This window comes from Coccinella septempunctata, chromosome 2 (assembly GCF_907165205.1).
Source record: "Coccinella septempunctata chromosome 2, icCocSept1.1, whole genome shotgun sequence".
NCBI classification, from domain to species: Eukaryota; Metazoa; Arthropoda; class Insecta; order Coleoptera; family Coccinellidae; genus Coccinella; species Coccinella septempunctata.
In genome coordinates this window covers 48,025,955-48,050,607 of record NC_058190.1, presented here as the reverse complement: position 1 = coordinate 48,050,607, position 24,653 = coordinate 48,025,955, and the positions used below count along the sequence as shown (strand labels likewise).

The 24,653-nt window shown below is 36.1% G+C and overlaps 1 protein-coding gene across 2 annotated transcripts in view; it reads right to left on the bottom strand.

Moving 5' to 3' along the window:
• Positions 1-24,653, bottom strand: part of LOC123308630 — a 188,932-nt gene that overhangs the window by 33,182 nt on the left and 131,097 nt on the right. The window contains exon 1 of one of the 2 annotated variants that reach the window (XM_044891377.1): positions 134-318. The exons of the other annotated variant lie outside the window; for it this stretch is intronic. Within the exon in view, the coding sequence (XP_044747312.1) occupies positions 134-179 (46 nt within the window). The 5' untranslated portion in view covers positions 180-318. Of the gene's footprint in view, positions 1-133; positions 319-24,653 lie in introns of those variants that run through there. 2 annotated transcript variants of the gene reach the window in all.

Below are 24,653 nucleotides of genomic sequence, written 5' to 3'. Positions count from 1 at the left end.
TCAAAAAACATACGGAATCCAAAGAATCTTGAATTTTCGAGATCATCCCTTGAATTTTTTTGCAACAATGCCTTATATTTTTTCTATCCCCCCATGAAAGGGTGTTATAATCCGCTTTAAATTTATAACTCACCTCCGGTAATAAAAACCAAGAAGAGGATCAAATTTCCCGATGTCATTTTACAATGGAACCGATTCGAACAAGAATGCCATTTCCGATAGTTTCGTCACAAACTTCACACGGAGCAAGAACAAGTTTATCAGAAGAACCGGAAATGATCGGATAAAGCTGACGAAACCCACGACATCCGCACACTCTCTCGGGAGAAGGTCTGACGAAAACTGGGAATCTTGCGAGTTGCAGTTGATTCCCGTCGTAGTTCAAGTTTGCGCTATATATTCTCGAAATTTACTCCATATTCAATCAATTAGGCCGAGAATGTTATTTCCATAACTCATTGAAATTCTGAAGCTGGAGAATATTTTCATTCTCGTCTCAGCGAGCGGAAATGAAGAATAACTGAGATGTTTTTTCGTCGAGCGTTTGTTTTCTTTATTATGGAAGGTATTTTTGCTACATTCATTCAATTTAGCTCAATTATGTTAAGCGAAATAATAGAGGATATGATTGATTTTTACTTCCCTTGGATTCACTTATGAATATCTACTACAGTTTGGTTTTTAGCCACCTAACATATAATATTTTATTATGGGGAAATTCGACAGATGCTAATAGAGTTTTTATTCTCCAAAAAAGAATTTTGCGACTAATATATAATGTTGCACCACGATCGTCTTGTAGACCAGTCTTTTTGGAGAATAGAATATTACCACTTGCTTCTATTTTCATTTTGAGGTGTTTGATTTTTGTTAAGGAAAATCAGAATGATCTGGTAAAACTTTCTAGCTTCCATTCCTATAATACTAGAAATGATGTCATATTGTCAATACCCAAACATAGGACAACCAAGTTTGAAATGTCACCTAAGTATCAATGCATTAAAATATTCAACCACCTTCCACGTATTATTAAGTCTCTTAATGTAATTAATTTTAAGAAAGTTGTTAAGCAGATACTTCTGCAAAAGTGTTATTATAGTGTTAATGAGTACTTTCACGATAATTTTGATAATGTTTGAAGTAACTTCCAACTTTCAATTGTGACTTGTCCTATACATACCTTGTTATGTCTAAAAGGATCAATAAACTATTATTATTATTATTATTATTGAAAGGGACAACTCAGTTGTTTTTACTAGAATCTACAGAAAATAGGAGGTCATACTGTATATCATACCTCCAAGGTTCGTTTTCAGGGTTTTCAACTGCAGACCTAATTCTACAAATCATATTGTAACGTTATAGGGAAAAATTGAATTGTTTATGGTACGTGAAGGTCATGATGAGAAAACTAGGTGATATCTTGTGTTGAAGGAAGATTCATAAAATAAATGAAAAACTATTCCAAAATTCATTTCATTCGATAAAACTAAAAATAACATTTTTGGTTTCAAGAGCCTGTATTTTTCAAACCTAGCCGATTCGGAAAAAAATGGCAAAGGAAAAAAGTGTTTCTTTTGACCCCAAGAATCTACTGTTAAGATATTTTTAGAGTCGAATACTCACCTTCATACCTGTCAGAAAAGTGATATTTTCGCCAATAGCTGCGTGAAATTGTATGGCTAGTCCAATGATAACTTCACCAACTCGTGTCCAAATATGACAAAACATAAATTTTAGATGACGAGTAGAATTTCAACAGCGGTCCTAACAAGTGGAATACACAAGGAATAATTTCATTTGGCCTCAATCTAGACATTTTGTCCCAACGGTATTCTCTCATGGACCGGATGGAGTATTATGTTTCTATCTATGAAACAGAAGTTTCCCGACAATAACTTCCAGGGTTGTTCAAGTGGAATACAAGATTAAGTAATCAGCGCATACGCCATTCTGCAACTTCAACCAGTCCAAAACCTCTTCAGGCAAAAATAATATATTTTAATTTCCCGAGATTTTTCGACTAATATAAACGGGATGTTCATGTGTAGCATAAGTTCTAGTTTCTTTCTTTTTATTAGGGCTCTTTTCTGTAAACACCATTAATTTGTCTATCAGAGCTAAGAGAAACAATTCGTATATTAGAGTATATCAAAAAATACTGATCTGAGCATTTAAGGTGTCCTTAATATCTATTTTCATTTTATGAACATTCGAAACACAATAAATAAATCGAGAAATTACTTCTCCACATCGCTGTTGATTACATACTGTACTCGGCCACTAATCAACTCTCCTAGAATTAAATTTAAATCTTTCATTTCCGAAATGATGGAAACGAGAACACTCTTCCATATTTCCATTCCAATATCCGGCCGAACATTCACATTTTTCAGCCCAGAAAGTCGACAAAAACTTTACATAAATTCCCAGTTAGAGCCTTTTATACCTGCAAACAAAGAGGGGTACATAAATATGAGATGCATAAACCCTGGTCATTACTGCGGACGCCATGGGCCCCCGAAACTCTCAAACTGTATAATAACTGGCAGACCCAAAATATGCATAACAATTACCACTCAAACTCAACCCGTCGATATTTCACCATTCTTCACTGGACCTCTGGAAAGTTGATCTCTGGTTTTAATTAAAGGTGCGATTCACACTAGCCAATTCAGGTTTCGATAGAGATGAATTGGCAGGTTGATGAAGTTCTTCTATGGATAATTGGCTAGGTGGAATCTGAATTGCATGGCCTAAATTAAATACACACTAGTAGTTCTACACACTTGAAAGATATTAGGAATTAGGACTGTTTGAATCATGCATGTCAGGTTTTTCGTTTCTAGATGTTATAGTGTGTAAAATTCTATCTATTTTATATACTCTTAAACGTTTTCGAGCTAGAAAGTTATGAGGACGAGGAGCTTAACCATACACGCGAATGGAAAAGGCCAATGTAGAATCCCAGTATTATCTACATTCATCGCCATATATCTCAAAAACGATTGAACTTAAAAAGAATTGCTCTCAACAAAATGTGTAGAAAATTTTATGCTTTATAATTATTATAGTGAATGCGAAAACGATTTGAAGCCCAGGAGAGGAGATAATTCAAAAAAACTAGACAATTCCTCCCTGAATACAGGTTTAATTTTTGGTAGAGGTAATCCACAAGGTATCTACCGTTATTATAATCTGACACACTCGAGCATAACCCAAGTCTCCCTCTTGGGCTCCCCAACTATTATATTATACACTGCAAAAAAATCAACGCACATTCTGAAAATCTCAATTTTAATGAAAGTTAACTCTACATTGACTTTATAACTTATTTTTTATGTTCTCTCGGGAATATTTTGAAAGAAACAAGACACATTAAATGGAAGAAAAATTCAGGATTTCACCGAATCTTATGTGAAAGAAGAGAAATGAACAATTTTCAAAATACTGATAAGTGATTTAATACTTGGTATTTCCACCCCTTGCGTTAATTACAGCTCGGCAGCGACCTATCATACTCAAAATGAGTGATCTTAAAATGTTCTGATCTAATCCTTCCCAGATTTCTCCGAGTTGGATTCCTAAGTCACTAAGAGTAGCTGGATGATTTTCTGAACTTCTCAGCCTTCTATTGAGGTTGTCCCAAACCTGCTCAATCGGATTGAGATCTGAACTTCTTGCTGACCATTCCATTCGAGAGACTTCAACCTCTTCAAGGTACTCCTGAACGATGCGCGCACGATGGGGTCTGGCATTATTGTCCATAAAAATGAAATTTTCACCAATGTATGGGGCAAATGGCACTACATGCTCTTCAAGAATGTTCCTTATATACTTATCAGCATTCATAGCTCCATTATCAACGACCACTAGGTCTGTGCGAGCAGTCAAAGATATTCCACCCCATACCATAATCGATCCTCCCCCGAAACCAGTAGTATTCAGGAAATTGCACTGAGCATATCTTTCACGTGGACGTCTGTATACAAGGGAACGTCGATCACAATGGAAGAGGCAGAATCTAGACTCATCTGTGAAGAGAACTCTTTCCCAATCGGCCTCTTCCCAATGGATATGCTCTCTCGCAAAATCCAAACGCGCCCTTCGATGGGCTGGGGTAAGAGCTGGGCCTCTTGCCGCGATACGAGTCCTTAAATCATATTCTCTGAGGCGATTTCTTATTGTCTGAGTGCTAATTTGCACCTCATGAGTTTGCTCAAGCTGAATTTGAAGGAGGCGAGCGTTGCAAACCGTTGTCTCAACGAAGAAACTCTCAAGTAACGTTCTTGAATTGCAGTTGTTACCCGTGGTCTACCCTGTCCTGGTCTTCGAACATTCATACCTGTCTCCCTGAATCGCTGCAACATTCTGGACACACTTGTATGGGAAACTCCAAACCTTTTTGCAATTCTTGTGTATGTCCACCCTTCTTCTCGCAAAACTACCGCTTGGGCACATTCCTCTTGGGTCAAATTGCGTGTTTCGCGTTGCATAGCGATCGAGTGTAGAAAATCAAACGAAAGAAAAACTATTGATCACTAGAATTGATCGAGAACAACTGATTTCAGAATGGAGCCAATACATTCAAAATTTGATAATATCATCTTTTTTTATTCCTGCTGGGAAAAAACATCTGTATTGAAGAAAACCGTTGAAAGTGAAGTGGATAACATATGCATGCATAATTCTGATAAAAATAATTATCATTGAGAACACCTTCAGTTGTAGAATAAATTCGAGATTTCCATAATGTGCGTTAATTTTTTTGCGCAGTGTAGTTGAAAAAGAATTCTACAGAGTTCCACACTTGGAATGCCCATCAAAAGGTCATTCCATCTAAGGTAATCCCGAATATTCGCAGACTAAAATCGAGAGAACTATTCTCTTGACAGGTGACCAGTATACCCAAAGGTCTGACGTTCATCTCCTCTGACCGGGTATCAAGAATCTAGCAACTCAGTACCCCAATCATTTTCAAGGTATGACTGTACTCCAAAAGCTCCTAAGTGAACTTTCATGGTCACGCACAAATGTTCGTCTCCAACGATCAAGTTCGTCGCCCCCACAACAAACTAAAGTAGGTACAAGTGCGACCTGTCCTGAATATTTCACGAACGTTAAATAGGACATTGCTCGGGGAAAACTAGTTTACCTAACCCATTACTGCATAAATAAATTACTTGGAGGCGAAGCTAATGTAAATAACTAGGTAAGTGTTAAATGAAAGCTGGTTGCAGTACGAATCGTCCTGATGATTTACGTTTTACGTTTATACGAAACGAGATTATGTTCGGTCTTCATGTTTTCCGGTTCGTAATATATTTCCATCCGGTATATGAATTATTGCGAGATTTTTTGACATCGAATTAGGACATTAGATTTGAGGTAAAATTAAGAGAGTTTACAGTGAATTGAGTTTAATATTTTAAATGGGGTATTTTCCTAAATTTCAAAATATATGTCATTGAAATCCTTATAACTTCAATATATCGAAATATATTTTTTTAGAATTTTGACATGTTGCGTTTTGTCTGTATTCACTTACGAAAATTCTGATTTCAGAAGTGCTCTCTTATGAACATTCTACGTCATTTTCACAATCCGGCAACGCCCATCGAATCAATAGGTCATGAAAGTTTCATGATCATCATAGACTTAATAAATCAAGTTAGGTGATCACATTTGACAAGCAAAACAAACAGTGCATAGAAATATCAAACAATGACCACAAAATATCATCGTTTTTAAGAATGTATAGACCATAGACATAGAGACATGGACTGAGCAATGCCAGCATGAAATTGGCTATTTATTAGAAAGAGAGAAAAGCTCGTCGGGACATTATCTTTCTCTTTTTTGTTCACATAGAGGTGAGTGTAGACCAATCAAAATTCTAGAAAAAGACAACTGCATTCCCGACGTGTTTTTCTCTCTGTCACTTTTTTTGACCGTATTTCATGCATAGATATAAAGGGAAGGCACAGTCCATGTCTCTATGTCTATGGTATAGACACATATTACAGAAACAATTTTTTGTAATGTGTGGATATAGAATTCTATATCCTCTTCATCAGTTCCACTGTTGTCTAATTGAGAAAAATTACTAGACTTTAGTAAAGGCATTCTACGTCACAAGCTTTTACATACTCGAAGTTTCGAAGGGTATATTTCTGAAATTTCTTAATTTTGAAGCGAATCTTTTACGTGTTGGATAACTAATGGAAAAGGGTTTCCATAAATAATTTTAAATTCGATTTTGTAGTTTTAGGAAACTTGCCCATTGATACTTCAGTACAGTGAAAAGTATGGTATAGTAAAATAATGGTAATCCTTTCTGTTTAGACGATGTGCTTCATTCAGGCACCGACTAGAAAAAGCTTCTGAATTGTGGAGTTCTTACCCAATCTCATCACATTGCATTAGCTTAATATCTCAATTGATTTATTCGTACTTCCTTCTGCTAAATATTCAATATATATCTGTACTAATATGGGGTGAATATCAGGCACACTACTTTCAGTACATTAATAGTGCATCGCTTTGTACAACTTTGTTTAATCGAAATTCAATATTTGATTGTTGGAGATATTTATAAATTCAGTACTCTCTAGTCCCATGGGTTCAAACCAAATATTTGGAATGAATCATGTAAATATAAATTCAAATGAAACATTATATCTGCGTTGAAAGGATTTTGAATGCTATCGGTAAATGCATGACGGAAACGAGGCATGCTCCATGTTTTGGACCCCAATTCTCACCGCGTGGATTTTAAGTGAACTCTCCCGATGCCAAACTTCGACATAGTTTCCAGTTCCGAATACGGAAACGTAGGAATTAGTTTCCAATTCCTGAATCGCCCGCTGCATGTGAAAGATCCTCGGAACTTTTCGCATAACCTGTTATAAAGCTTAATTCCACCCGGAAGATATATTTTCCCGGAGCACTTTGAGGCGGAAACGAAGATCCAGGTTATGAATGCTCTCTCTATTCGAGATTATAATCCTGGGAAACGATTATGACTCGAGTCTTCCCGTTATCTGTAACCGATACTCGGTTGTCCAATTTGTTTGTTACGACAATGATATCGCTGGTATCTGGCCAATTTTCGGACAGGTTCAACGAAATGCTTCACAGAAGTGCATCGCTCCTTATCTGCAGCATTTTGTCACAAAAAAGTTATCGTTCGACATTCAGAATACATTTATTTTGCCTCAGATGAACGTTCATTTACGTCTACAATGTTATGTGCATTCGCCATTTTGTACCAAAGAGATCTGAAATTTCAGGGATACGAGAAATGTTCTTGGATCCATTTCTGAGAATATTGAGCATGAAATATGATCTGGCAAATGCAAGGAAATGCATCTGAATTGATTCAGAATCGTTTCAAAATCATACAGCCACGAAACCTTACCAATGAATAAAGTTTAAGTTCGTCGTACAATAATTTTCTTGCTCTCATTCTACAACCTTCATTTGGTTAGCCCATGGAAACGGAAGTTTTTCGTGTCAAACTTCACAGAAGTTTTTCGAGAGTATCGAACCAAAAGCAGCTTAGCTCAGCACAAAGGTTCCCCTATTTCGTGTTTTCCACTAGAGAGCTTTCAACTGCGGTCCTAATTCAACAAATCGTATCAAGACACTTCTGAATATCCTGCGGATAGGACAAGGAAATGAACTAACCTATAATAGTTGAAGAAGTACATCATTCAATGTGGAGAGAATGTTGATAAATGATTTCATGATTTTTAAATTCAATTTCGATCTATGGATTTCTTCCTTACTTTTATTTTATTATAACTTTGTTTTTTATGCAGGGTGTCCCAGATAAGATTGGAAATCTTTCAATGAAAGATAGTGGACACCAAGAGGATAAACCTATATAAGTAGTATATAGGCCTACTAGATCCTGATTTACAGAGTGTTCAACTTCGATTGGAAATTAAACCTGTTATATCTCTTGCACAAAATCCCTGATTTGGATTATAGTTGAAATGAAGTTAGATGTCAGCCTCTACTTGGTTGGCCTGCCAGATTCCCTGGCTTGACTTCAATCGATTTCTTCTTGAGGTGGTGTAAGGAAGAAATAACTTACCTAAAATTTTGAATTAGCCTAAGTTGATACCGTATACATACATGGATCCCAATAACCTTAATGCTACATGACAGTATATTGGTTTTCTATTCTATTCTTGCCTAGATTGGCAAGACTTTCTAATGCCAGTTGTTTTGATTGAACTCTTTTATGTTTTTTCTCACAAACACTTCTGTGTTCAAGATTATAACATTAAAAAATTCATACTGAATAGTTTGCTTTCTGAGTAATCGTGAAGTAGAAACTAATGAAAATGTTCGGTTTTCAAGACATATTTCCTTCGTTTTGTACAAGTAGTAGGTATCCAGAAATTTGATCATACGATGAGAGTGCAGGTCGGTAATATTTTCTGATTATTAGAATTTTCGTTTTTTGGTGAAGCTGAAAACATAATGCGAATGCCCTGAGGGTATACCACAGATTCCGCCATTTTGTCTTCATTACTCGTACACTTTCATTTTGGAATTTTCCTCGTGGATACCTTGGATGAAAGTTCTGATTTGTATTATCCCAACTTCAACAGCTTGGAACAGAGTTGGCTAACATCCATCTCATCCGGCCAACGAAGAATATCGAAGTAATTTATCTTACTAATTATGTCTAATGGGACGAGCACCGAAAAAACCAGAATATTTTACTTAAAGTTACGGGATTTTCCATTTCTCCGGAGATGTAAATTCAACACCTAAGTAGCCTAATTTCACAGGCAAGGGAATGAGAATTACTAGCGACAGATCCATTTTTTTTGTGCTGACGTTCATTATGAAAGGAGATTATTTAGATACCTACTTCTGGATATTGGGGATGTTTTCTGTTATAGTTAATGATATTGGTGTATCTTGAACTTCTCATTCAACATTAAAAAGTGCATATGAACATTATCAGCCATTTTTTACACGAATCGATAGAAAATAAGAGTTTTAGACCACCGGTTTTGAAGGAAAATAAACTACATAATGTGATAGGAATCAAGTATAAATTTCTGTTTATTCTTGGATTTTGTTAAGTTATCTGGAACATCTGTCGTACCCGAAAAAATGTAGTGTTTAAATTTGTGTTTAGTGTGTATTGCAAATACTTTTATTACCCCCGGTCTCACAAAACTTTGATTGCGCGATCAACGATTTGACAGTCACTTGATTTCCAAAACGAAATCACTAAAACCTTTTAATTTCTGACTATATCGAGCAAGTAGCAATATAGAATCATGGAATGGATGTATATGGATCATAATTTGATGCTAGAATGATATTCTGAATGCTCATGACTGAATTATCGATTGAAATCAAATTGACGTTTATCCGTAAATCAAGCTTTGATTCCCGATCAAGCTTCGTGAAACCAGGGGTTTTGAAGGAAAATAAACTACATCATAATGTGATAGGAATCAAGTATAAATTTCTGTTTATTGTTGATTTTGTTAAGTTCTCTGGAACATCTATTGTACACGAAAAAATTCAGTGCTTAAATTTGTGTCTAGTATGTATTGCAAATACTCTTATTACCCCCGGTTCCACAAAACTTTGATTGCGCGATCAAAGATTTGACAGTCACTCGATTTCCAAAACAATGAAATCACTAAAACCTTTTAATTTCTGACTATATCGAGAGAGTAGCAATATAGAATCATGGAATGGATGTATATGGATCATAATTTGATGCTAGAATGATATTCTGAATGCTCATGACTGAATTATCGATTGAAATCAAATTGACGTTTATCCGTAAATCAAGCGTTGATTCCCGATCAAGCTTCGTGAAACCAGGGGTTTTGAAGGAAAATAAACTACATCATAATGTGATAGGAATCAAGTATAAATTTCCGTTTATTGTTGTATTTTGTTAAGTTATCTGGAGCATCTATTGTACACGAAAAAATTCAGTGCTTAAATTTGTGTCTAGTATGTATTGCAAATACTCTTATTACCCCCGGTTCCACAAAACTTTGATTGCGCGATCAAAGATTTGACAGTCACTCGATTTCCAAAACGAATTCACTACACCTTTGAATTTCTGACTATATCGAGAGAGTAGCAATATAGAATCATGGAATGGATGTATATGGATCATAATTTGATGCTAGAATGATTTTCTGAATGCTCATGACTGAATTATCGATTGAAATCAAATTGACGTTTATCTGTAAATCAAGCGTTGATTCCCGATCAAGCTTCGTGAAACCAGGAGTTTTGAAGGAAAATAAACTACATCATAATGTGATAGGAATCAAGTATAAATTTCTGTTTATTCTTGGATTTTGTTAAGTTATCTGGAGCATCTAATGTACACGAAAAAATTCAGTGCTTAAATTTGTGTCTAGTGTGTATTGCAAATACTCTTATTACCCCCGGTTCCACAAAACTTTGATTGCGCGATCAAAGATTTGACAGTCACTCGATTTCCAAAAAGAAATCACTAATCCTTTTAATTTCTGACTATATCGAGAGAGTAGCAATATAGAATCATGGAATGGATGTGTATGGATCATAATTTGATGCTAGAATGATATTCTGAATGCTCATGACTGAATTATCGATTGAAATCAAATTGACGTTTATCCGTCAATCAAGCGTTGATTCCCGATCAAGCTGCGTGAAACCTGGGGTTAGTTGAAGTTCTGATCAGTCAATTTAAAGAATAGTACCTGCATATTTTGTGATAAGCATACAGAAATACTTAAGATGTTTCTGAGAATTCCACGAATTCATACGTGATGTACCATTTCTGCATTATCACCCAATGCTATCAGGATCAGGAATAATCCAGCCGGATAAATCAACGCGTTGGCAGGTATCGGTTGAGTATTCCGTTAGCTTGCCGGAAGTTCCCTTTGAATGATCGCACGGATTGAATGCTAATGCTGAGAGGCATTCGGTATAAACGCTCTGCATCCGAGACTGAGATGCAGGGCGATCAACCCTGATTCTGTACAATAGGCCGAATTAAATCGGCGGTAGGTACAAGGCTGGCGTTTTCCCTGACGGAATATAAATGCATAATGATCGTTTTGTTCGAAAGACATACGAAGGATCGGTGTTTTTTATACTCAAACGATTCCGCAGGTTAGATCTAAATACAGGGAGTACCGTGAATCAATGGAGTTCCAAAACGCAGTTTATCAATACGAGTCTTGATTCGGATTCGGATTTTATGCGCATCGGATTGAATTTTCTGCTGACAGGGAAATTATGACTGGATTTTCCGGAGGTCAAAGCGGAAAGTGAAAAATTTCCGATCCAATTAGGCCTAATCCGCGAAACACGTCAGAAGTGCGTGAGGGCTTCTGAGCGTCGAGAGTTGTATTTGAGCCCCCAATCTAATTTTATGTTCGAGACACCGGAGGTTGACGAGGAGTATGTTTACATAGTAAAGTACCTCGTGGCGTGCAGACTTTGCGGGGAAAATGTCGATAAATTATCTGCTTCAATTAATCTTTATTAGAACAAACAAGAGGATGGTATTATGCCTAAATTGTCGTTGTTCGGCGGGAATACATGTCAAGTGCTGATTAAGGTTTGGTTGAGCTTTTTGTTTGTCTTGAATGCCTAATATAGCTGTATTATGTATAAGCCATATTTTTACATTTGTCTGTTTATGAACGACTGCATAAACTGAGCAGCAAATGAAGTGAAAATTTGCCGGTGTTTGATTTTCAGCCAGCTACCAAAGCACATTTTCTGTGTGTTACTGATTGGGTTGTTTTGGAAAAAGTATATCTTATATTTTTTAGAATGATTAAAATTATTAGCCTCAGGACCATTATCGACCCGGGTCATTTTTTTGACTAATTCGAGATCGTAGATTACGAATATGCAATTTTTTTTTGTGGAATCAGTATTTTAGGAAATAAGTCATTTTTAGAGAAAAATTTCGACAAAATTGGTCAATTTTGAGGAGCTGTGGCAGCCAGAAAAGGGAAAAAGACATGCTGATTTTTTTTAAAATAGACGGATCTTTTGCAAATAGAAAATTCTAATTTTCATTCGTTCACCGCGAACAGTTCAGATTTCATGGTATTTTCCGCGAAGGTCCAGATTATCCAACTTTTCATCTACCATAACTTGAAAAATAAATTCTTAAAAAAATATCTGTTTGCATATTCGTAATCTTCGCCCTTGAATTAGTCGACAGTATAAATTTTGTTTCGTTCGGAGACCAAAAATATTTTTCAAAAAAATCGCATTTTTTCCATACATATATGCATGAAAAATTTGAAAAATTTTCGATCTCTCCGATTTCCACCAAAATTAAAGTTTTCATTAAAATAGGGGCGTAGATCACGAATATGTACACAGAATTTTGCTCAAAGGATTAGTTTTCAAGTTATGGTCGATGGAAAATTGAAAATTTTGAACCTTCGCGGAAAAAATCATGAAATCTAAACTGTTCGCGGAAGGTGAATGAAAGTTGTATTTTTCTATTCGCAAAGGATCAATCTATCACCAAAAATTCCGCATATGTCTAGTGAATCTCTTCTGACTGCTACAGCTCCTCAAAGTTGACCAATTTTTTCGAAATTTTAGGAAATAAATCACTTGGTGGAAAATTTCGAAAAAATTGGTCAACTTTGAGGAACTGTAGCAGCCAGAAAAAAAACTTAGACATATGTTGATTTTTTTTTGATAAAAGGATCTTTTGCAAATAGAAAATTTTAATTTTCATTCGTCTACAGCGAACAGTTTAGATTTCATGATATTTTCCACGAAGGTCAAAATTTTCCAATTTTTCATCGACTATAACTTGAATAATAAATTTTTAAAAAAATATATGTTTATATATTCGTAATCTTCGCCCTCGAATTAGTCGACAGTATAAATTTGGTTCCGTTCGGAGACCAAAAATATTTTTTCAAAAAATCGTAATTTTTCCATACATACATGTATGGAAAATGGAAAAATTTTCAATCTTCCTAATTTCCACCAAAACTGGAGTATTCACTAAATCGAGGGCGTAAATCACGAATATGTACACAGAATTTTGCTTAAAGGATTTGTTTTCGATTTATGGTCGATGGAAAATACGAAATTTTGAACCTTCGCGGAAAAAATCATAAAATCTAAACTGTTCGCGAAGAGTGAATAAAAGTTAGATTTCTCTATTCGCTAAGGATCAATCTATCACCAAAAAAATCAGCATATGTCTAGTGCATCTTTTCTGGCTGCTACAGCTCCTCAAAATTGACCAATTTCTGCGAAATTTTTCACTAAAAGTGACTTATATCCTGAAATACTAATCCTAGGAAAAATCTAATTACATATCCAAATCTACGTCCTCGAATTAGTCAAAAAAATGACTAATAACGGGATAAATGGTCAAGGAAAAGAAGTTTTTTCGACCTCAAGAATTTACCCTTAAAATATTTATACGAGTCAAAGATGCACCATGTATTCAAATGAAAACCTACTCATGGTATAGATTATTAGGATTGCGAAAAGTGTTCAAAAATATCGCCCAGATGGAGCTCTAATTTTTTATGAATTTTTGAAACGTTATTCGACAATAAATAATTAGAAAACTAGTTTACGTTTAAAAAATCTTACTTGACTATGTAATTATGGAAATACTGTGAAATAATAGGTCCTTTCGTTTAAAAAGTGTAGCACTTTGCAACACTCGATTTGATTTACACCCCTGTAGAGGAAGTGTAGTTTATCTACACATAGTCAAAAGGAGGTGTAGATAAACTACACCTCCCCTACACTGGTGTAAATTCAATCAGCAAACGAGTACTAAAATCGAGGGTAGAAAAGTGTTACACTTTTCATGCAAACGAAAGGACCTAATAGGGAGAAGAGAAGCATTGGACGTGTTCAGTACACTGACAGGTGACATTTCTTGTTGTCAATTTGGTCGAAAGCTCCTGAGTTCACGGTAGTGTTGTCCCAATTAATTTTTCACTCACTATATTTTGCACTTTTATGTTTGTTGCCTTATAATATGCAATAAGTAACCCAAAAACAGGAATCAAACGTTCCATCTGACGTACAAAGCGATACGAATCAGCCCAGCAGGTACATTCACTCCGACAATCACAGGGCTACATTTCAACGTGCATTTCAATCAAGGGCCGTTTCCGGCTGCACAAAATATTGACTTAATACGGGACCGCATTGTGTTCTAACGAAATCCCTTGGTTCCGCCGAAATCCGGGTTATCACATTATAACAGTATTCTGCGGACTCAGCCATCCCCATTAACTTCGGACGCCGCAATAAATTCAATCACTGGCATACGCCCCTCCATTCAAGAAATTGAGCGCTCACATTAATTAGAATAGGATTTTCGGTAATTGTTCCGTCGACATTCGTTTATAGACGTCCCTGTCAAAATTGGTTATTTCGGGAGTGGACTCGGATGAGAATTTTTTGGGGAAACCTATCGAAATAAATGTGCCATTCACGTTCGTTGATGATAACACGAACGAACTAAATTTATGATGGAGCCGGAGTAGCTATATCTTATCAAACGCCAATTTTTTCACATTTGCAGGTAGATTTATTACCTGAGTTAGTCTCAGATAACGATGAACAAAACAAGCATCGAGAAAACATTCACTATGATGCTGAGAACGAAGATTATGGAGTAGAAAGATGGGAAACGCCCTCATATCTCTAGTACTAAAAATCGACTAGATTATGGCATGTGTTTGCCACATTTGACAATGAGATGGCGGTGAAAACGTACTGTCAATACAGGAAAACGATTTAATTACAGTTTTCTGTTTTATAAACATCCTGAGCGACAAAACAAAAGTATGGTTTTGTTTTGTGACCACGATGCTAGTTTTCATCAGAACATTGTCTGGAATCAATTGATATCAATGAAATACGCTGTCAGATATGCTATATTTTCATTTGCAATTTAAAAAAAATTCAAGAACTTTGAAATTATGGACAACGAATAGAGCTTTGACTAGGACACAAAAGTATATTAAGGTAATCTGCTATACGTCAAAGATGTTATTTCTATACGATACGTTTTGAATTAATAAACTATGCGTAATCTGTAAAATTTATATCAGAAATCAATATGAATCCAATTACTTACATATTATTTACAGATTTACAACAATTAAATAAAACCTTACAGAGGTATACAAGACCTGTATATTAGCCCGTCAGTATAGTTTCTTCGTGCTTTTTCTTATGATTTGTTTCTTATATAGTCTCATTATGACAGAGTATACAAATTGATTAATGAATGACCAAAACACTCACAGCAGATTTCATAAAACTTTGACTTTCCGAACAACAATTTGACAGTCACTCGATGCCCAAAACGAAATCAATAAAACCTTCGCATTTCTGAATATATTGAAGCAGTAGCAATTGAGAATCTTGGGATGGACGTATTAAAGTCATAAATTCCTCTAAATGGGCCCTTCATGCAAGGGATGCTTCCTGCATACAACAATTCACGTGGATGAACAGTTCTCAATTGTCTTGCACTGAAATGTTTACTGCACATGGTGTAGTCAGTAGTGTTTGTTCAAGTCATTGTCTTTACGACATGAAAATTTTATCCACTTCGGAGTACTGATAATAAAAATCAATGAATGACCGAGTCACACGTTACCAGTTTTAATAATTACATTTCCACTATCCTAAGTAATGCAAAAAACTAAATTTCGGAAAATCCGTTTTATTTGATCCACAGTTCTTCACCATTCACCATATTTGAGGTTTTCACCAAGAAATTAGACGAAAAAATTCAATAATCAGCAACTAGAACGAGCTAGATGAACAAAAGACGGTACGGGAATCAGAACATTCAAAAGCTCTTCGATCGAAATTGCCATCCTTAATTTTATAAAATTTCATATATTTCTGCAAATGGCCCTCGAACTTGTGCCCATACCCAGTGCCAGAGGGACCGGATGGGATACACAGCATTGAGGAGGGGAATCGTTGGCTAGGTTTTGTTTCCCACGAAAAAAACATCAATCCCTTATCATTCTTGTATAAATTTTGCGTATATGATCCAATCGAGATCTTAATCCGAAATGAGAACAATCATAGCTTTCAACACTTCAAGAGTGTTTGGTAAGCCAGAGGAGAAATATCTTCGCTAGAAAACATATTGAATTCCACAGAGAACCGTCCACATATAAACCTCAAATTATCCCTCCGTATTCCGAGAGGGACAACTTGATGAATCCCACCTTAGGGAAAATGGAATCCAAACGTGAATTATGTGTTTGACAACATGATGAAAATGAGATTCATTGTCATGCAAATAACTGAGAAATATAGAAATCAAGAGTCGAGCACGCTTGTGAAGTCTGTGATAAATTTTTCACGAAAATGTTTCTTGCTTGTTTACATGTGAAAGGGAATCATTATTTATTCGCCGTGTAGCAGGGATGCTGTATATGAGAGTTATAGCTCTGATTCGGAGAGTAAGGTCGGTTTGTCTTTTAGTTGGATGCATCTAATGTGTAAACTTATCTTCGCACTTGAAAGAGATTTATTCACTTGTGCTTTGTCAAATCGTAAACATAGTAGTTGGGGTTGGGAGAATTCTGTTTTCAGTTCAATCACATTCCATATTCACTAATTTAACTGTACAGTTAGAGTGCTAGGAGAAGTTGCAAGTTGCAAGCATAAAAGGTTAATAGCTTAGGCAAGCTCCCATGTTTCACAATGATTCTTGTTTTCTGATATCCAAATATGAAATCATAGAGGTAAAACCCACAATTCACATTCAAAAACTCGATCAAAATCCAGCAAATTCGTTTATGTTACCGTTGAAATTCAAAGGAATCGTTTATTCCATCAAATTATGCTAACAAAGTAGGGTAGCAAAGTCAGGAATTTCATAACTACCTTTATATGTAGATTATGCCTCCATATTATCACCGTTCTAGCTCAAAAGGCATACTTTCCGCCCTAATATGGGAGTTCAACTACGTGATGAACAGATTTATCTCAACAATTCCGAATTTATGGCCAGGCTATGCGTCTCGTAATTTTTAGAGGTATGGATATTTGGCCTCTTCTAGCTTTTTAACGACAGCGGTCAAGTGTTTTGAATGATGGCTTTATGGTTTCGCCTTTTGACGAAAATTATTCACTGGCACTTTGTTGGTTTTATGTATTGCTATAAAGTCGGTTCAAGTGGGTTCATATCATGGAGAATTAAGAACTTCTTATCAAGATTTTTACTCCCTTTCATTTTGTCAGAACTCCAGCCAGATTTGCACAGCGGAATGAAAAACAAAAATCACACTATTTCGAACCTTATTGAACTGAAGGCCATGCAGAAAGTATTCGTATGAATAATATTCAAACATTTATACTTCAGATTCCTACTGAATCGGAAACCTCACCATTTAAACCATAAGATTCCCTCTCGAATAAATTAAAGGCTCAAGATATGAAAGTGATATAACACAAACTTGCCGAGAATACAGCAACAACGTTTAGAATCGTAAACGTTATCTCTACAGTTCACAGAAGGAAGATCAAACACCCGGGGGATATTACACAAGTAGGGCCAAATAGCTAAGGGTGAAATTTGATCTCGCGAGAGCGGAGCTTTGTCATGTCCTTGTGCTTATGAAATTCCGGATTTTTTTCTGTTGGAATTGGTCTCTGGATTCGAGGAGTGTGAAGAGGAAATTGAATCAATCTTTCACTGTGTTTTTCGTTTTGATGGAAAAAAATTGATAAATCTTTGTGGAGTTATGAAAAACTGAGTAGAAAAGAAATGATTCTTAATATGTAATCGAAATTTCATTTCTTGAATTGTTCGTTAATTTTACGCCTACGAGGATGTATTGATATCTAGTTAGCCTAGACCAATTCCATGCATAAAAAAATGCGTTACCATAGCAACGAACAATAACTAATTAAAAGTGTCAGTGTGAAGTTTGAGGTCAAAAAAGTAAACCAGAGTTTCGCAATAAATTAAAAGAAAGAATATGTCCACCGAAATTGTGAAAATCGAAAAATTGGAGTATCGAGCCATCATCAAGTACATGCATTTAAAAGGGTTAAGAGGTAAGCAGATTTACGAAGATATTCTTAATACCCTTGGTGATCAATGTCCTTCGTATGCGACCTTGAAAAATTGGAGTGCAAGCTTCAAAAGGGGTAAATTTTCCATTGAAGATGATGACCGATCAGGAAGGCCAGTTTCTGTGTCAGTCCCCGAAAATATCGATGCAGTTCATGACATGATTTTATCAGACCGTCGAATTGAGCTAAAACGGATATCTGAAGCGCTGCATATTTCATACGAACGCTTTAATCTCTAGTTCAAGTCAATTTGGACATGAGAAAAATTGCTGCAAAATGGATCCCCAAATGTTTGTATGATGACCAAAAGGGTGCAATTGCAGAAGCATCGCGTTCGATCTGTGCTCGATTTGAAAACGATGTAGACTTCTTAAATTGAATTGTTACTATAGATGAGACTTGGGTACATTTCTACGATCCAGAAACAAAGCAACAATCGATGGAATGGCGACACTCTGGTTCTCCAAGACCTAAAAGTTTCGTGTCCAAAAATCTGCTGGAAAAGTTCTTGCTTCAGTTTTTTAGGATTGCCATGGAGTAATCATAATTGATTTTTTTGGTAAGGGTAGAACAATAACCGGAGATCACTATCCGACATTACTGACCACTCTACGGGAAAAAATTGAAGAGAAAAGACGCGGAAAGCTATCCAAAGGAGATTTGTTTTTGCAGGACAACGTCCCTGCACACAAATCTCATGTTGTCATCCAAAAACTTCGATATTTAGGGTTTGAATTACTAGAACACCCCCCTTATTCGCCAGATTTGGCTCCATCCAACTCCTTCCTCAAATGAAAAAAAGTTTAAAAGGTCGTAAATTTTCTTCCTACGATGAGGAAATAACAGATGTGGAGCTGGTTTGCAGAGCAAGAAAAAACATTTTGTTTTGAAAGGTCTAGAGACGTTGCAGATTTGCTGTAATAAATGTATCCAATTAAGAGGAGTATATTAAGTAATAAAATATTTTGATATTATAATTTTGTTTGGTTCTATAGTAGGCTAAGAATATATCCTCGTATCAGACAACTTTTATTGTGGTAGATGTGAAGACTTTATGTTCAAATACTATGATACCATACAATTAATTAATATTCCAAAAATCAAAGAGCCTTGGCAGACATTGCACCCTTATAGTATCTTTATTATTGAATCTCTGATCGAAATATCGAAGAATAGCCTACCTTGATCGAAATTTCCAAGACATTCCGTCCTTGAAACATACCCTAATACCCTCCGGAGTGCATACTACCTTCTGAAGCCGCCGTTCCCTCGCTATTCTCTGAAACAGCACCCTTGAATAAGGTACCCCCTCATCCTTGATGAAGTAACCCATTTCGCGAAAACCAAATAACAGAACTCAAGAAAATGTCGCTTACCATCTAGAAACCGCATCGATAAATTACCTCCCGAGCGAAGCTAATGGAAGTTACAAGGTAAGTGTTAAATTGAAATTCGCTGCAACTTGAATTGTCTTTATAATTTACGATCCTTTGCAGGGTCGCTAGAGTCGAGCCCCCGTACGGCATAACTCTTCAAGTCGGAATGTTTACCGCCACTTGTTCCATTTTCTTGAACGGTTAACTTCCCATGGACGCTGCATTTTGGATCCAATAACAAATAATTCGATCATAATAGGTGTCTTGGTGACGATAAAGCCGAGGGTGAATGGGGGCGAAAGCATAAAAGTGGCGCTTTTTTAATGGGGCTGTTATTGAAGGAGTGCAATTGGGTTGAATGCGAAATGAACAGGTTTCCCGCTCAATCAATAGAGAAATATTCATGAAGGAAAGAACAAGACAAGGTTATGCGATTTTATTTTGCCATAATACTTATTTTCTTGACATACATTCGCAGTTGTTGTGATGAATGAGAATTCCTTCATTTTATTTCTTGATTTCGAAAATCATTCTGTTTAAGGGTAAGGTTTTACAAGGTTTAGGATTAATATTATTATTGAGTTGGGGTTCTATACACATAAACTCGAAAATACAAAATAAAGATAACACTTAGCAAATTGAAGTCAATTCTGATCTCGAATGAACTGATCTGATCGGGGCAGATCAGACTTATAAGACAATAGGACCCTGAACTGATCCTTGAGGGATACCACTTGGTATCAATATAACCTTCTATCGTCTCCCACTCTAACTCGGGATGATATATCAAAGAAGAAAACTCCGAAACACGAAAGTAACTCTCTCCTCATCATAACTTTCTTGCATTCGACATTACACTATCAGAATTATGGCATGGGAGGCTAGATATTGCTTATGGCAGTTGTCACTTTTGGTATTCATCAAAAGGCAACATTAGCGCAGTGCGTTTCATCCAAGAAATTGTGGAACCACATGTTTTGATTGATACTTTTCTCCTTCCGTTGGATTTGTCTCAAATTTTGATCAATTACTTACTCAACCCTAGACACATGTACAGGGTGGGCAAAATTCGATGTTTACGACGAGATCTCGACAACTATAGCAGCTAGAAGAAAACGGATGACACATTCTATAGCTCTTTTTTCATGATTAATCCAAATCTGAAAAGACAATCAGCCTATCATTTTGAGATTTTGACCATTCCCAGAGACTTTTTTTCCAATCCAAAAATAACAAATTCAATAAGTTTGCATTTGAAAAAATTGAATTTCGCCTAATGATTCGAAATGAAAAAATATTTTGAGCTCATAATTTGATTCTACGTAGAAAAGTGCTTCTAGAAGGTTTAAGTTTCAGATTCGTAAATGCAAAGACAAAAAAGTTATGAGAACTTTACGAAATGGTCAAACTCAAAAACGAAGTATCGTAGCAGGCAGCGGTTTTCGCCATTCTTTGTTTCTCCGAAAATGAGCTGGGGAATGTGTCATCCGTTTTCTTCTAGCTGCTATGCTATAGTTCTCGAGATCCTCTCAGTAGACAACGAATATTTTGGCCACACTGTACTTATGTTGTGATACATTCATCAATGCTGCGTGTTCTGTTTTATATTTCACTAAGTATGATTCTGTAACCATGGCAGACATGACTCAAATCAGGTCCAATGAGTGGTGGTTTTTAATTTCATTCAGTTTCAGAAATAATTGTATTTTTGCTACGAAACCTTTCTTATCTTTCTTGTTTAGAGTTGCACCTCGGAGTCGGTGAAAAATAATGGATGTTTTTAGGATAGGAATCTACTATATTGCGCTCCAAATACGAAATCGATAGGATATCAATAATTCCACATCGCCTGCATCAAGGGGATCGTAGTGGGATATTAGGGTATTATCCGAAAAATAGCTCTCGTACGACGACTTCTCCACTGCCTCAGGAAACGGTGAATGCCATATTCAATTTCTCGTGTAAAGAGTGCTAGTATCTGCGATAAAATATACGTGAATATGGAATTAAAGGCGTATCCTACATCCCGTTCCTACGGACGTGCTAACGTCGGTCGTTACGAATTTTCGGGAGGCATTCATAAAAATGCCCCTACTATAAAGGAACATGGACGTGCCGGCGTTATGTCTTTTTCATTTTTATCCCGTCCGGCCACTAACAAAGAGAAGGATCAGTATCGATAGTTATGGAGCCGGGAATTTTATATCTGCCTCGAGATTCTGGAAATGTCGAATATTTCATTTAACTCCGGCACATTGGATCAAATGATTCCGGGGGAATTTTCTGGTATTATTGCGAAATTAATTCGAATCCGGGAAAGAAGGCCTGAGCTACTTTCTTCTGAGAAATGCGAAAATGAGCTTCTTATTTTGGATCTGAGTTTTTAGAATCATCCTTCATTAATTTTGTCATCAATATCGTTTCATAGCACATCAATAACTGTATATTATGTGCTATCCATCTCATTCAATTTATTGATTCAAGTAGTTTCTCGTTTCTCGTCTCATTAATGAATGAACATAGTATTCAAATATCTAACAAACATAATTGTACCTACGTTCAACATTGACTCAAAAAAGTACATACCTAGTTGTTTCAAATTTTTGAAATAATTGGACGAACAAATGCAAAAGTTGGAACTGCCTTTGCTAATAGCCTTCAGAACATCACAATCTGCTGAGATTTCTCGAGAGTTCTCGTTCACAGAACAAGAATTATGATGCAGATATAAAAATATTTAAATCTATCTAAACACTCACAGCTATAAAAAACAACTCTTCAAGAACAATGTGAACATGGAAAATAATTCTGAGTGAAACACAGATAATATACTGATAAATCTTCGTCAACTCAGAATGTTGCCTTATTTTTCTGTTTAATGTAACGAAAATCATCTTCCAGCATATTTTGACAGTGGTAGAATTGTTGTCCACCGAGATGTCTTATAAATTAATGAATTAGCAAAGAGAATCAATATAATACTCTTTGGTATTAGCTCATTCGAAATAGTCTCTGCTGCAGCTCACTTAAGAGTTTTCATATAGACATAGAAAATGGACATTTTCAGTTCTCACACTAAATATGGCAAAAAAATTTGAAAGAGACAACCGAACATGCGGTCATAGCAAATCTATATCCATAAACACATAGTCTCTACTATGTATACGTCTATGGCTATATCTTCTTGGCAGCTTTGTCTTTTTCCACAGAGTAGACATTCTCATGCGGGTATTGCTGAATCCATTCTCTATGTCTGTGGGAGTTTTGTACTGAATAACATAGAATTTTCGAATTGTCACCCACTGCGATGTAACAACAATAATTTATATAGACCCTTTTATGTTTAGTTCATAAAAGTAGTGAAAAATATTCAACCAACCCTCATGATACCAGACAATATACAGATATACATCCATTACTGAAATTCCAATACGCGGTTCATGAATCATGACCGTTAATGTTAATTTACTCCAGGCCTGATTTTCCAATATCCGTTACTGTGGAAATTAATTAATCCAACCATTTACCCCGCCCCAAAAATCAGAAATCGTTCCGGAACGGAATGAAAACAAGATCGGGGAAGAGGAACTTGAAATCCGCATTATAAGTCACGACTAGACGTATTATCTGTTTCGGTGTTATTTACGAGGGTTTAAGTTAAATTACATTTTCGGACCCTCTTAGGCGGAAGCAGGATAGAAGACAGATAATGAAAAATTTCGAAGGGGTTGACGATTTTTTTCGTCGAGAGAATACTCCAGCATGCAAATCTTTACCGCGGGAAACGAGTGAGAAAAAGGGTGACAAATCTAGAGCTTATTGGCGTTCAGAATTTAAAGGAAATTTTATTCACTGAAGCACTCTATTGGATTTGAATATGTACTAGTTTTTCTAGTAATTGGTAGTATTACTTTCTGCATGACTCTAGAAATTTTCGTTCAATTGAGTTTTCTTAAAATTTTCTGGTGGCCTGTAGATAGCTATGACAATAGGTATGGTCCTGATATCTTTCAACTTCCATTGTCTCCTGGTTTATTCCTCGAGATCTCTGCATTTTGAAATCTTTTCAATGTGCCTTTGTAGTAGATTGTTATTTTGAATCCTCACGTCGATGATATTCATCGTTATTCATCATCATATATTATAAGGGCACTATTCTCATCTTTATTCAGCAAGATGGGGCCAGGTCCATTGCGTTATCCCACTCCCAGTAGTGTTTGTGATGATCATTTTCCAATAGAGAAAGAATCTGGATCATGATTGTAATAAGGAACCTTTGTTGACATTAGGATTTGTTGTTTTACTGCCAATTTTTGGTGTAAAATCTTGGCTCCTTGCCCTCGAACTTCTGGCATTTCCCTGTGATGGTTTCATGTGCTATCGTCCACCATAAGGCATTCTTGGTGATATATTTGTTAATTCTGTATAGCAATGATGTAGCCTTCTGCTCAGAAAACACTTCACCGGAAGTCAACCAGTAGTTCTGATGTCTTCTATGAAGAGGTTTGTCGATCAGATTCTGCATTTTTCTTTCTTAAGAGTGTTCGACTATTTCAATGTAAGCCTGTTGCAGCTTTAACGGAGTAGAACTGTTGGCTTCACAGACTACTCGATGACGTTCTGATGAAACCCAGGAAATATTCTCGGCGTCCTTCAATTTCCTGAGATACACCACTTCTGAGGGGGGTTCAGGGATTGCTGCAAAAATGGAAAATTTCCTTACTCAATTGCGGGTCAAGCAATGAATCCGAACTGAGCATTCGGTGACGATGAGACGTATCTTTTATTCATGTCAAGATCGCGATGGGCCTAAATTTATTGGCGCTAGGACGAACTTTATATGGGGCATTAAATTGGATATATTCTTATATAACTCCCCGTTGAATGCGGACGAAATTGCTGAAAGAAACTTTCTGAAACAGTAATGCATTTAAAGATGTTCTCTGAATATAATAGGCCCCATTCATCAGCAGAAGTTCGAGAATATATTTCGTCGAGGACGTTTTTCTCCGATTGTTGTATATGAAATGAGCGCGACTGTTGGCGCAATTGACTGAATTGTGGAAATCTCATCTCGGATACGCAAAGTTTTGTTTTTTTTTTGGGGGGAAAGAAGTTACTGTGAGTGGTTTTATATTTGAGTGAAAGTGGACTTGA